The sequence below is a fragment of the Anneissia japonica genome, unplaced genomic scaffold (genome assembly GCF_011630105.1).
Source record: "Anneissia japonica isolate Jap-2015-1 unplaced genomic scaffold, ASM1163010v1 scaffold5_len213053_cov157, whole genome shotgun sequence".
NCBI classification, from domain to species: Eukaryota; Metazoa; Echinodermata; class Crinoidea; order Comatulida; family Comatulidae; genus Anneissia; species Anneissia japonica.
This window is the reverse complement of record NW_022740246.1, coordinates 198387-214210: the sequence shown is the minus strand read 5'-3', so window position 1 is coordinate 214210 and position 15824 is coordinate 198387. Positions and strand designations below refer to the sequence as shown.

At 35.0% G+C, this 15824-nt stretch overlaps 1 protein-coding gene across 1 annotated transcript in view; it reads left to right on the top strand.

Annotated features, from left to right (window-relative positions):
* The first annotated feature begins 1226 nt into the window (after positions 1-1226).
* Positions 1227-15824, top strand: part of LOC117118219 — a 23194-nt gene continuing 8596 nt past the window's right edge. Inside the window, exon 1 of the mRNA XM_033262739.1 lies at positions 1227-2391. Coding sequence (XP_033118630.1) covers positions 2332-2391 — 60 coding nt within the window. The 5' untranslated portion in view covers positions 1227-2331. The remainder of the gene's footprint in view (positions 2392-15824) is intronic.

The window sequence follows — 15824 nt, the reverse complement described above, 5'->3', positions numbered from 1 at the left end:
AAATTGATTTAAACAACAGCTAAAATACCGAGAAAAAACGATTCGTGGTGCAGTCTGCGTTTAGTCCTTTTGGATAGCCCTAAATAAAAAATACCAGGCTTTTGGTATTTTATAATTGTTTGGTAATAATCCGTTGACCAGGTGGGGGACGCTTACTAAAATAGCAAAATTCCCGTTGGACATATTACCTGTTGTCTAAGTATAACAATAATTTATTGGCAAACAGCATCGAGGCCGGGAAAAGGGGTGTACCGTAAATCGTACACAGCAAGGTGCGTGTGGGAAAAAGTAAAATAGAAGGTGGTCTATCACCGGAATGTAGGCCTTTGCTAACCTTTGAAAGAAGCTGGTATTTTCAATATTTATGATATATTTATAGTTCAATATTACTGGTTGCCCTGTGTTCTCTGTACAATTTTTGTGTCTACTGCCCCGGGGGAGGGGGGAGGGGCTGTACAGTACTTGATTATTCTCCCACTTGTAAGTTGTGAGGCTTTGATGCAATATTGAGAGAAGCTCTGATTGTACTCATGGCAATATTCGGGTTAATGTATTCTCATTCCAATGTGTATTGTTATCTGGAAGTTGAATAAAATAAAATAAAATAAAAAATAAAGTAAAAGAAAATATAATAAAATAAAATTAAATTAAAATAATCAAGTAAAATAAAATAAATAAAGTAAAATAAAATAAAATAAATAAAATAAAATAAACTATATAAATAACCAGATCCTGATATTGCTCTTCAGAAGGAATTCATATCCAGCCCTAATTATTCAACTATTCAATCCCGACATTCCTACATCATCACAGGTAGATATTGTATTCATTTAATCTTGTTCACATTATTACTCATAGTATTATTTAAATAACAGTTATTTAGTAGTTAAAATAGTTATAGTTTTGTGCGTGCTTATTAAATCAAGCTAGTATTTGTTAGGTTTCGCCACTTGTTATTTTATTTATATGGTATTGAATGCCGTTTTACAAGGAGAAAAATTTGATTTGAATTTTTGCATGCAAATCATCTTTTGTTTAATAAATTAATTATACTGATCAAATACGGTGTATAATATATTGATCATATGCAAAGTGTATATCTAACTGTAATAAATACTGTTTTTAAACCCCAGAAACATTTAAATATATTCAAAAGAATATTCGACTACTACTGTAGTCTTTTTCAACGCTTGGCACAATATAAAAGCTCTATTAAAAATAAGAATGATGTAACGTAGTAGCCTACTTTTAAAAAGGTAGACCTATAAGAATAATATAAATATAAATAAATATTTAAAAAGTTACTTAGGATTATAGGCCATGACCTATTCATTTTTAATAATAATGACCTATTCATTATATAATGTAATTAGGTAGCTGTTTACACTTTATATGGGTTACCTGCTATTTCCTTGTTTGCAGTCGTTAGTCACTGAAATTTTTCCTTTATGACATCACCCTGATTGACAGACAAACAACCGGACACATTCTCAAGGGATCAGCACCGTATCATGTTTTCTTTTATCGACAATTTAGATGCAAAACGAAGTATTCCCTGATTAATTGAAAAGCGTTTTATTTGCATGTTTACTATACCCTCCGTAAAGTTTACGTTAACGTGACAAGAAAATAGTTAGCAAACATGCATCGTGCAGGGATTCGCTCGGCCCGCATTTAAATAAGACAGGTTATTGAACGAAACACGAAGAATTTTGAACTTAAACTATAATAACACTATTTGTAATTCACTGAGCAATATTTCACTTGCATATGCAGACTGTTTCTACATGATGTCACAGAAGCTGTTGCTATGACACGTGACATCTGCAGCGTAAATCAGTAGTGAACTTGAAGCGATGCTACAAGCCCTCAATCAGTACACAGACAGCGACAAAGTACACAACCAACATAAAGCGATCGAATCACGAAAGACCCTAGATTCACGTATGATCACGTTTATCGCAAACCCAGTTCATAGGAAACAACTGTACTGAAAACCAAACGTCGGCTTTAACACATCAAAGACAAGCCTTTCTTCCCTCAACATACGTCGTCAACAATCGTCAAAGGATTTTAACCAATTCTGTTTAAGAGCACACAACTAATCGTATCTTTCTTGGAGAAATGTTTTAATTTATAAGCTGACTGGAACAACCATTCAATTTAAGATCTGGTGCGAATTGTACCGTATTTTATACTTCAAGCATCGCCAGGATTCTAATAAAACTGATTGCCAACATAATTTCACGTTTCGTATGGAAAGTATGAACACGTTCTTATTATACAATATCTTAATATGATCCAAAGGCCTGTGTGAATGAATTTTAATTGATGGCGCGCGTACGACATATCGTCTGCCAACTGCTCCTGGTGACAGTGATCATGATACAGGTAAGAACTTTGCTTATTCCTCGTTCATTCGAAAAGATTTGGTTTTTTTTTCTAATTATTAAGTGCCATGTTATATCAAAGCAAAATTCCGCTATTGTGCCAGATTTACTTCAGAGTAACATAATTAGAAAAACGTACATTTATTTTGTCCATTTGATTTGTGTTCAATGACACACGGACTAAACACTTACTATAGATGCCCGTAGGCCTGCAGGCTACATACTTCATTTACGCACGGGTTTACGCATCGGTGATCTGTTCTAAACTAATGGTACACATACCACTTTAAGCGCAGGGTAAAGACCCAGGACACAACGTAGTAAAAGTATTTCTCTAGCATAATTTTCATTATCCAATTCTTCATCATTTACACATAAAGCTGGACCACGTTAATACCATAGATTTACCACAACGTCAATAGATTATTCCCCAATGTTCGAGTATTAAGCTTACAAAGATTTGCCATTCTCAATGTTATGATAATAAATCATCTGAATCAATGTCTATAGTGAATAATATATTGAATTGAACAAGAGTGACTGCAGTATTATAGTAATAGTAAAATCCGAGAAATGTATCTATCCAGACATGATGATTGACATCTTAAGAGAGGCTTAGACGCGTCACCGACGGTAGTCCGACCGACGTGGTTCTATGAAAACCACGGCGAATTGAGAGGACGGATCATTGTTTTCAACGACGATCCACTCAGACCTGACTGCCACAGAAGCGTCATATGAGCAGGAGCAGACCCAAGGAGCAAGGAAATAGATGTCGCCGATGATCGGCCGACGTACCGTGAGTCGGCCTTTTAGAAGGCAGGCTCATAAACATCGTCGCCGATGGTTGCCCGACGTGATTCCACGAAAGACCGCGACGCGTCGAGAATCCACGTGCGACGGATGTCGGTCAAGCGCTCACACATAGCGTGGACGAATTCGTCACCCATGGTCGGCCGACGCATGTGAGTCAGCTCTTTGATAAGTTTTGCGATTCTCACTGTTCACAATGTGTAAATTTATTAGTGTAGAGTTGCATTAACCACGGATATTAGTATTTGCGACATAAGACATTAATTACAACCTGCAGCAGTTGTCCGCCGTATTAACATAGTAGAAACAGCAGTAAAAACTTGCTATTGATTTGAATGTCGTGCTATAATATGCCATGAAATTCGTGAACTTATAAAATTACTAATAGGGTTAAAATATCTCCGCGAGTCCAAGGTCGGAAGCATAATTCACGACCACAAATTTTGCACGCACATTTGAATTATCACCTATGCACCACCTACTTATTTCATATGTGGTGCCGTACAGTATATGTGAAATTTATCCAGTGTATTTGATGTGATTGTCCACCACCAGCCATTGACCAACACGGCCGATAAACGAAACACACTCTCACCTCAATCTTATCGAATTGACTTTACGTGTGTAGCTATCAATGATCCGAAGCACAAGCCAGACAGAAAGCTAGATGCTGTAATAATTGTATTGGTAATATTTATAATGATGATGATGATGATGATGACGATGATGATGATGATGATGATGATGATGATGATGACGATGGTTATGATGATGATGATGATGATGATGTTGCTCTTGATGTTACTGATGATGATGATAATGATGACGATGATGATGATGATGATGATGATGATGCTGTCGTTGAGACTATGATGAAGGTGATAATGATGATGTTGTTGTTGATGATGATGATGATGATAATGATGATGGTGACGACGATGATGGTGCTATTGACGACGATGATGGCGATGATAATGATGTGGTATGATAATATGGTATTTCTAGTAAGAACTAAAATTGAAAAATATTTAGTGGTACAGATAACGAAAACATAGACATGTACACACGTATTCCAATTTTTTTTTCTGTCATCCACCCCACCTCATTTCTAAACATTCTCTAAACAAACGATTACCCCTGTCATCAATTTGTATAACATGCACTCAGTCGCTGTTATTTATTTTATTATATTTATTTATTTATTTATTTTGGGGTGTTTTTTTTTGCCCACACTCGCTTGAAAGTTTTGTGCAAAAACGGATGCGTATAGCGATAGATTTTGAAACCTAATTATGAAAAACAACTCAAGCTTATGTCTAATTGTATTCTATTTGTGCGAATAATGTAATAATTGAAAATGATTGCGCGCTATTGTATGAAATTGACCTTAATGTTTATACGGCATTATAATAATTTGATCTGTCTTTTGAACAGCGTAAAATATCTACAACAGTTTCGATTATAATTTCCCATCGATTATAATTTCCCATTGATATAACTAGAGTGTCACATGTTATGAAAATACATAGCATTAAAGTTCAGTGTAAATCCTACACTTTTTTTGTTTATAGGAACCAGTAAAAGTTTGCCCAGGATCAGTGTTTTTGGCCGATTTCAGCTCAAAATGTTCTTATTTTGTTTTTATTTTACACAATTTTCAAACATAAAAGATTATCATTGTAAAGCATTATACAGTACACTGTACTGAAACGTAGGTAAAAGTGGCCCCTGAAAAGTAGGCCCCAGAAAAAAGGCCCAGGTAAAATTGGCCCCAAATGACAGGTACGGTACCCTACGGTAAATATGTACACCTATTTTATGCCTACTGTTTTGCATAGTTGCACCTACACATAAGGTACAGATATTTTTTGGTTTTTCTAGTTTTTAAAAATTTCATTGAACATTTTACCTCAGCCTCAAATTGTTCCTATTTTGTTCTTAATTTTTAAGCAATTTCAGCCTCAGTGTTCTTATAAAATGTGTTCTTAATAAAAAAAAAAAAGGTGTAGTTTGTTTTAGGCCTCAGGGAAATATTTTATTAAAATCATGATTAATACCCCCGTACACATCAAGAATCATTTTTTTTAAATTTTGTGTATTGAAAGCTAGGCTCCGTAGAAAAATAAATGTGGATATGTTGTAGGCCTACAACTTTTTTAAGACATAAAAATAGTGTGTATCATCGAATACCAGGTTAGGAAAACGCCCTGTTGTTGTTGCCTCGGCAAGTATGGAATAGTCTCCCCAACACAGGATCTTGGAAGGTTCAAGAGAGGGCTAAAAACATTCCCTTTTCTGTGCTACATATTATAACGGATAAAACATTTGCAGAAGCGCCATGAGCGTCATGTCTGGCGATACCGGCGCATATATAAATGTTCTATTCTATTCTATTTAACGAAAAACTAGGGAACGGTGACTGAGATACAGATTTTTTCATATTCAAAAACTGGAAGAAAGGAGCGTAACCACCGTCCTTTTCAGCCTCTCTCCCAGTTTTTAAATATTCAAAAATCTGTATCTCATTAATCGTTCAGAGTTTTTCGTCAAACGCCCTTTTTGTCTTATAAAAAAAATCAGCTGTACAACATAGGCCCTATTAAAAAAAAAAAAACAAAAACAAAAAAAAAACAAAAAAACAAACAAAAAAACAAAAAAACTATTTTCTTCCGGAACCTAGCTTTAAAGCATTCTATTGTATTGAATGTTTAAAGTAATCATGTTTTAAAAAAAGTGCTCTATCACTTTTTGGGGCAGGGTTATAAACCTAATCTTATAAGCATTATTGTATGAACACTTGTCGTGAGCATGAAAAAAAAAAGAGTTTTCGTACAAAAGTAATCAGGCTCTGTGGAACATTGAGAAGAAATTAAAGCTAGAATTATGATTATGCAAAAATTAATATTTATTACCTGTATAAATATTTTGATAATTTAGGCTCATTAATGTATATTTAGCACCACTGTTTATTATAGAAACTTTTGTTTCAGACTGCAGCGCTTGCATGTTGTAGACCTGAAGAAGTGTACTACCGTAACTAGGCCTACTACTGTGCACGAAACTTGTTTAATAAATGTTGTACGATTGTTTGATTCACTGATACCTATTATTACTTATTGTATAGCATAGTGGTTGCACTGAAGTATTATAATCATTATATCAATATAATAATATGCAATACTTGTTTAATTTGTACGATTGTTTGAATCATTGATATTATTAGTTATCGTATAGCATGTAATTGCTCTGAAGTATTATATAATCATTATATAAATATAATATAGGCACTACAATACATAAAGCAGTCACGATTTTGATGTGTGTGAGTTGGATGGTAGCACGGTTAAGGTAGGGGCCGCCGCAACGTAACAGCCATAATATCGGCATTGGTTCGAGTAGCACGCTCGCCTATGGTTCTCTGCCGGGTCTTGAGTCTTGGGTTAAATACCGGTACTCCATAAAAAGCATCTTGCTTGTCCTAGGAGGTTTCGTGCTGTGGAGTGTGCTGTTTGGTGCTCACATAACCAGTCAGTGTATAAAATTTAATAAATAAAAAGGTGCAAGTAAAAAATTGAAAGCGTTTCGGTCGCTAAAGCTTTTGATGGGTTGCTGAAAAAAAGCAACTCTCCCAGTACTGGCAGTGCTAAGGTTTGAAATTGGGTGACTGTTGGCGCTGTTATCACTGGTGGATGAAGTCTTTTCCGAAAGGACTATAACCGTAGGCTCAGTTTACATGATCTGGCTCATGTGCACTTTGAAAAACCATCTTTCGCAAAAATATGAAAAATCTGGACTCATTTTCTTAAGATTTTACTAAATTTAGGCTTAATATGAGAAATCTGAACCCCTTATTTCTAAAAGTGGACTCGTTTTATGCATAAAATTGTATAATTTGGACCCATTATTTAGAAAATGTGGACCCATTAGAATAATTGTGTGGGACTGTCCCAACTGTCCCAATAGCTGGCTACGGTATTGTAAGTACTGGACAATAATTTGTAGACCTATGTATTATGCCTATAATAGTCGTCAACATTTGAGCCTAGGCAGATAAAATACAGAGTATGGCCATTAATACCGAACATTTATTATTTTACTTGGTCTATTCTTGATGACTGATCAACAGTCAATGTCTATTCGTCAAGTCAGTAATAATGGCTTGCTTTTTCTCGAGGAATTTCACTTAAATTAATTTCTGTCTGGCAAGATTACCAAGCGCTTACTTGAGAAAAGGATTTACTCGGTAACGATCAGTTTTTAGTGTTTATTTTATATTATTTATTTTTTTATTAATAATTACTTAATGTAAGTTTATGCACTATTGAAAAATAATGACCATTATTTCTTTAGAAAATGCCTAAAACCACACGTAACCTGAATAATATTTTCCGTCAAGTATGAATGGCTCCAAGAGAATAAATGAAACCACTCTCACTCATGCGAATAAATCTATTATGGTGTTCATGCATTTTGCTGAACTCAATTAGTTAGTAGCAGTACTGCAATTAACAGTTTGCCCAACGTTGACAATCAGACAGGCCGGCATACTGTCCGATAAGACGGGGACGTCAAGTACCTGTAGGCAAAAAGTTGTCCATTAAGTTGACCCCTGACGGAGCTTTGCTCCCGCACCACTCATGCCGCCTACCATACATTATGTAATGCATCTTAGCAATGTCATAACGAGCAGTGAATGTGAAGGCAAAGCACGCCTAGATTGCAAAGTTTTAACAAAATGAAAATAATTATATCTATAGGTAAGAAAGGCCTACTATTTCATAAATTGAATAACAAGAAATGTATTACAATTCCGCATGTTCTATGTGTACAATTTAATTATTATGATTTTATAAAGAAATATATTTTAATTGGCCTTAGACAAACAAAATCAAGTCGCCATTGCAATGTTTAAATATTCCATAATTTAAACGCATAAGGTTGCTCGCCGTACGTTTAAATCAATAGAAGAGAGTGAGCACACCAAAAACTCCCCTTAAGTTTGTTTTTTGATAGATGATGATGTGATCGAGCACTGGGAATAAGTTGCCATGCTCGCATCCGAATCAAATATACATCATTGTATGTAGCTCATTTAATATCATTATCATTTCTGGGAAATAGTAAAAATCACGATGAAATAGTTTGAAGCGCTGACACAGGCTTACTCACTAGACCCTATCCCTCAATAGGACCAGGGCAGAGGTAGCCTGCGTCCTCTCTCCGGCCGATGAGACCCCAACCCTGCCCATCAGAAAGGAGGTCGCCTACTTAAGGTATTGTTAACTTTTAAAGAATTACCATTTTGAGAATCCATAGACTGTTTTTGCCTGTAACAATACTATTGGCAATACACAATATGACATTTTTCTTTTTTTGAACTAACTTACATTTTTCTATCGTCTATTTACAAGCTTTTCTTCAGAAAGTATACCGTATGTTGCGTAGAAGTGATATGGCATAACCATTCGCATTCCCTTCTGACGTGAATTCTCGTTGAGTAGGTGTATTTCGTATTACACTTTTTCCATTGTACATCTCTATTGTGTCCATTGTTGAATTAAATTAAATTTGTAAAACATACCACCTAAGTAAATTATTATTGACGCAGAAGCAAGGCGATGGTAGGCCTACTGTACCTCAACAACCATGACAACGGTGCTGCAACAACAGTTAATCGTGAGGTATATTCATCCGATGCGTTTTTATCTCCACCAAAAATCAATGATCGCTCATCACCATTTGTATCTTATATAAATTTTCAGAAGCAAAAGATAGACACATTCGTGTGACAGGAGGATACATTGTGTATTGTAATGGATTATTTGGATTATAAATTGATTGATTTAATGAGCTAGTAAGCGAGTGATTGATTGATTGATTTAATGAGCTAGTAAGCGAGTGATTGATTGATTGATTGATTAATTGATTGATTGATTGATTTGGAAGTGTTGTCGCATCATTTATATCCATCTTGGAATTTATCGATTAACATGTTCACTCATCTTTTACAATATGCTGCAATTTAACTACGTATTGTAAACGCTTATGCAATTATGTTTAATAATTTATACAGGCCTCTAAAATGAAGGATTTGAGACTTACAGCATGTACCGGTAACTGATAGGCCTATCACAATGATTATCAAAGATGTATGTTGCCGGCCCCATGCAATAAACAAAAAAAAGAAAAATCATAAAAATTATTTTTGAAATTAACTTGCTCCTTTGAAGAAAAAATTATGAACTTGGGTAGACTAATTATTTACCCATAATTTTACAGCAAAAAAATTAGAAAAATTTCTAGTCACTGGAAGTGTTTCATTATTTTTATTGTCATTATCCAGTATTAAAATTGGGGTGTGCACTTGTTTAAATTTAATAATTTCTATGCTCAAGTTAATAATTTTTGTCTTACTGTAAATTAAGTTATTGTCATTTTCAAGGGACAATACATTGTTAAGTACGTGCGGCAGAACAGTAGATAGTACTGTGAAATAAATCATACATAGGACTTCTATATGTTCATGAACATAATTGAACTTTTAAAGTCTCTTTCTCAACGTGACGTAACAGCGTAAATTCAGCGCGTATACATGAACTACGAGTTGTCACATCCAATCAACAACTGGACGGCTCAAGATGTTTCAAATGGTCGAATTTAATATTCTTAAAATTAAATGATGACGTCTTAACAGAGATCGAGAGCCACTTTTTAAATGTTGACTGAAGCCGCTAACTGTATGTAAGTCTTCTAAAGTGATGTATGTTGTAATTAATCGATATTAAAAAAAAAAAAGTTACCTGCATGCAATATTGTGTCATATTTTGCATTAACTTACGACGCTAACTAAAGATACATGAAAACAGCGTTGAAGATTTAAAGACAAAGCTCCAAGCAATTTTGTACCAGAGGTGAATCCAGAAGTGGGGGGAAGGTTACAGCCCCCCCCCCCCACGTCGGGGAGAAAAACCTCAATTCATCGGGAGAAATAAAATGTATAGGCCTATGTATTTTTCTACATATTAGTTAGATTCTAACATCGATTAAATAAGCCTCTGAAACTCCAAAATTGTGATATTTTTCCGGGGCGCCCATGGGAGACTTTCATGAGATTTTAAGCGACGTCCGACCACGACCCACATTTTTTCTGTCGGGGACATCGCGCCCTGTCGGGCAAATCCTGGTGTACAGCTTTTGGTGGCACGTTTGAAAGCTGAACGTGTTTAGGCATAGACTAGTGTCTTCATGTTCCTGACGTGTTTATTATTAAGTGTGTTTAGGTGTTTGATGATATGCACTTCGGCCCAAAACCAACTCGGCCAAAACCAATTCCCAGCCGACCAAAACCAAATATGACACATTTAATGCTAAACACGTCAAGACTGGAAACATATTTCGCTATGCTTACAAACGTTTAGTTTTTACACTTGTCACTAAAACCGGGAAAAAAATCGTGAAGCTTTGTGTTTAAGTCGTCTACGTTACGTTACAGAACGCGTTTTTAAGACAATTTATTTTTATAGATCAAGCATGGAGAAACACTATAATTATCAAACCACAGTATCAATGGTGTCCTCGTACGTTGTGTGATCGCATGTCGCTTTGTTGATCACTGAGTTATGGTATAGGAAGATATCTCTATCTATAGTGACGCTGTTTCCATGTCTTGATCATTATGCAAATCAGCAATTTTTCAGCTGAATAAATAAAAGAGATTCGCGAAACACTGATGAGACCTGAGCAAATAGAATTATTTTCAGTTGCTTCCGCACGAGTGGAGGAATTTTTCAAACTGCATGCTATTTTAAAATTTCGTAATCTTTAAACAAAACCTTTTTTACTTATTGCCTATAGCACTCTTGAAAACCCGTATCAAGAACAATATCAATAATTCATTAAAATAAGAACAGACAATTCCAAATCTTGTTCAAATTATTATAAAAGCTTGAAATATCTACGTTATGATGTAAAATTATGTATTTCCATAGCGTCGTTTGAACCTAACATACATCCGTTTTCAACTGTGTGATTATATCACGTATGTGCACATATAGGAATGACATGATGGTAATAATAAAATTGAAAGCACTACTGGTCAAACAAATAACATCATTGATGATTGTCCATTGAGCATGTGACAGGCCGAACTGTTGTTCTATTCAGAAAGATGTGAGGCTACATGAATCAATACATTCATAGAATTCGCATATTGATCCTTCATCCACACATTATTACATACTATCTGAATGAAAAATTGCGCACATTTGAATATTGCAAACGTCTAATAATCTCTCCATTGTTAAGCATACTCAATTGACAAATTTCAATCTAATTCGCTTAAAATAGATCGTTTTCTAACTAAACTTTCCTGATTTAAAACTGCATAAGTTAACTGTGTTTAGAAAATGGGAGCCGTGGACGGTGGATGCCATTTGACTACGCACCTGGGAGGATGATTTTGCAGTGTTGTGTAGTAAATTAGCTTCTCATTCAAAACACATTTTCAACCGCTATTTTGTGGTTATTAAATCAACGATAATAAGAAATATTCGCAAGCTATACGAACACGATACGGTAACGAATACGGTTACGTCATCAAATTTTAAGCAACCCTTCCCATACAGTGGCATGTCTGTCAAACCTTAATCGATTTATGCCTTTTTTCATGAATCATAATCAGCTCGTACAGTACGGTATTCAAGAATGTCTTAGGCACGAATAACAATAATGATAATGACGTATTCGTATTCTTTATCGTTTTCGTAAGATTGGGAAATTTTCCTAATGTGGAATGAAATTTGGTACACTAAGAAATTACATGGAATTGATGATGAAGTCATTTTGTTTAGATTAGACACATTTTTTTATATATGTTTTCAGCACCATTTATATTTTATTGAGTTTGGTTAACAACAGTATATTGGCATATTTCACGAGATTCCACACTCTAGGAAATTAAACGTGCAAGTTTCTAAAATTCCAAGAGCATTAGGCGATTGGCAAATCATCATCCATTAACAAAAATATAGTTTGGTTAGACAACATTAGGCCTAAGGTTATTTTTTTCTTCTTCTGCGTTCCTGATTAACTGTGGAACTGTCTTCGCTATTTACTTTGACGACTTAGTAGCGAGTCGCGTTACATTGCTTTGCAGTATGTTTCTTATTTACCTACTAGCATATTCTGGTTTAAATGTGTTTGTGATCCAGAAGAGTAGCTAAGAGATGGTGTGGGTAACCAACCTTTAAGATATCTGTTGATCGCTGTGATATTCACCGCAGTTAAGTGTATACTTTTTATCTTAATAGAAGAACAGTTGACGGATAATTTATTGTGAAACAAAGAACTTATCGCATATATTGGATGTAATACAGCTATTCCATAGGAAAATATCATAATAATATTATGATAAGGCATAAACAATATTCAAAATAATGATATTATTATTATTATTAATAATAATCATAGTAGTAATAATAATAATAATAATAATAATAATAATAATAATAATAATAATAATAATAATAATAACAGAACTAATTAAAAAGGGTGGCCCTTTAATTTAAAGAGTAGCTATATCGTATACTCATCATAACCTCGTTTGGAATTACTAATCTGTGTAACGTTTTACAAGTTTTGTATTATGTATCGGTTTTGTTTTATACTGCATATTTCTGAGAATTATTATTTCAGAATGTGACCTGGGTTTTTACTTACATTCTTTAGTGGATTCTAATATTTTGCATGAAGAATGATTGAAGAGGAGACAATTTGGGCTACAAACTATAAGACCATGTAAGCTTGTGTATTTCCATTATCAGTCTCTTTATGAGTGTATTATCATTATCGATCTCATATGAAAATTTTGCTACATAACCTGTCTCTTATACACGTTTCCATAACATTGTTTCATAATACTAGTGGCGAATTCAACGGGGAGCAGCCGGCGCGCGCATCCCCCTCACACTAAACTTGTCATTGGATGGAGAAAAAAATTATATAAGGTGCCATTTCAGGCTATCTAGAGGTGCCATAATCATAAATTTCTTACCTCAGCAACGTAGTTGGACTGAGGTGGTCTAGATCCTCCATCTTTGAAAATCCCTCCCTGGGGCCCCTTTATTTCGAATTCCTGGATCCGCCACTGAATACGGTACAACTGTATTATCTATCTGCGGCGTTCATTTACAATGTTTGCTCGAAAACGGACAAAGGCCTATATGTATAGGCCACGGTTCATTTGCAATAAATTCACTAAACCTCTAAAATCATTGAACTCTACTTTGCTAGCGTTACATGTTGTTGCATCCACCGTAGTATACTCCATGCTTCGTTTTATCTTCAAATTAAGCAAATACCGTTCGTTAGTGACTGGAAGCTAATGTACCGCATCGACCATTCTTCAAATTTCATTGTAATTATGCACTTGTTAAGTTCGGCGAACGCGGCTCGGCATGGTACATGCCCTATCGATAAAATGCCGTATCGTTCTGACGACCGTCGGTTAGTGTAAAGACCTGGGACCATGGATGCCACTTAGCTTAAAGGTATTTCTGATACGACAATGATTAAACAAGTGCTCTTCATAAATCCTCTAATCGTGCTTTTAAGAACCTACATATAGCCTAGTAAAACTGTCAAGGCATAGAGAAAAATAAAGATGTTTATATAAAACTAACACAGAAACGAATTTTTACGTATTTATTTTTACATGTATAGTCTATTACACAAAATTCTACAAGGCAATAATGGTATGCTCATGTAGTCATTGTGCGGCACCAAATTATCATAGTGGCACATCTGCACCCATTAAAGCTGTATATTGCACTTTAAGGAATTACTGTACAACGAAAATCTGCCTTTGGCATTGTAGCTAGCCTGCTTCGACAACTGCTACATCTGAACTAGTTCTCTTATCGCTGTTTCCGAAAAAAATGCTGAGAACTATTGATTCTCCAACTTTGCCATGTTTTCTCATTACCCGATTTTTGTGTCTTCGTAGGCTACGTGCTGCGGATTTTCTAGGCTGTATGCATTATTGTATTTCTTGTAGGCTTACTTGAGTATAGGAGTCGATTGGTTGATTGATTTTTGTATAGGGGCCTTATGGTACCTAAAGAAACAGATTTTCAAATGGTTCGATAATGAACTGATTTTGGGACAGATAGGCGCCATACTCGACATTATTTGCTGGTAAATATTAAACTTTTTTTACTACCTAGTACAATATTGAAACATCCTTCCTTGCAGACAACCAAAGCTGAGTTATCCAGGGCTAACTACTTGCAGTGGCCGATCCAGATTTTTGTTTTTACCTGGATGGCGTGAGTGACAATCGCAGACTACTGAACTTCCGTATAAGTTTATTGTATACGGTTTACCTAATTACAGACTTACGGAAATAGTCCTATACAAAAATAATACGGAAATTTACCAGGCATAGGATCATAACATAAATAGATCTAAATTCCAGAACAATTGACTTTCCCATCACACTCTTTGGTTACCTTGTCCCTGTAGACAACTATATTTGTCAGATTGCTGATAAATTATTGTGAAAACTAAGAAAAAGTGGCCCGTTGTTTAAAATCCAAGAGCTGTTATTATCCTGTACCTGTAATTTAAGCAACCCATGTCTTGCACTCAAAAAAAATTATTTGGTGCTACGGAAACTTTGTATTTACTACGATTTGAAGACCTGGTTACTGGAATGCATTTTACTAACTTGAGAACTCTGCCATCTAAATCCAAGGTCCGAAGCAGGCGCAATCTGTGATCGAGAGAGGAAGGTCTGGGGTGATCACTTACCTATTTTGAGGGTTCGTGGAGGTAGAGGGTTTAGACATTTTAATCTCTTTATTCAAAATAAGTTTACACTTGGTTAGTATTTTGTCTGCCACCCCTGGATCCCCCCACTGAGATTTGAATGGGAGTCTTGTGTGCTGTAGGCCGTTAGTGAGTTTCTTACTTGGTTAGCATTTTTGCGGTTACAAGTTTCTCATTCGTTTATCATTAGCTTCTTTTAAATCCCATTCCTCGATCGTTTTGGGCTACAAACTATAAGACCATGTAAGCTTGTGTATTTCCATTATCAGTCTCTTTATGAGTGTATTATCATTATCGATCTCATATGAAAATTTTGCTACATAACTATCGCCTGCTTCCAAGCTCTCATGTGTAGCAGCGATGCCAGTCTCCCTTTACCATTAGAAGGAATTCACTTTAAAAAGTCATTGTTTTTGTTTTTGCTTTTTTTTTTCAAAACAAAAAATGTTGATTACAAATAGGCCTATATCTGTCTCTTATACACATCTAGATGTGTATAAGAGACAGGTGTAACGTTTTACAAGTTTTGTATTATGTATCGGTTTTGTTTTATACTGCATATTTCTGAGAATTATTATTTCAGAATGTGACCTGGGTTTTTACTTACATTCTTTAGTGGATTCTAATATTTTGCATGAAGAATGATTGAAGAGGAGACAAAATGTTTCTACATTCACTATTATTTTGCGGAAATAATTCAATTTGACTTTGATTTATTTCATATAGGCAGCATTTTTAAATTAAAATGGAACAACGTGCTCCGTCATTTCATCATGATGCATATATGTATATATA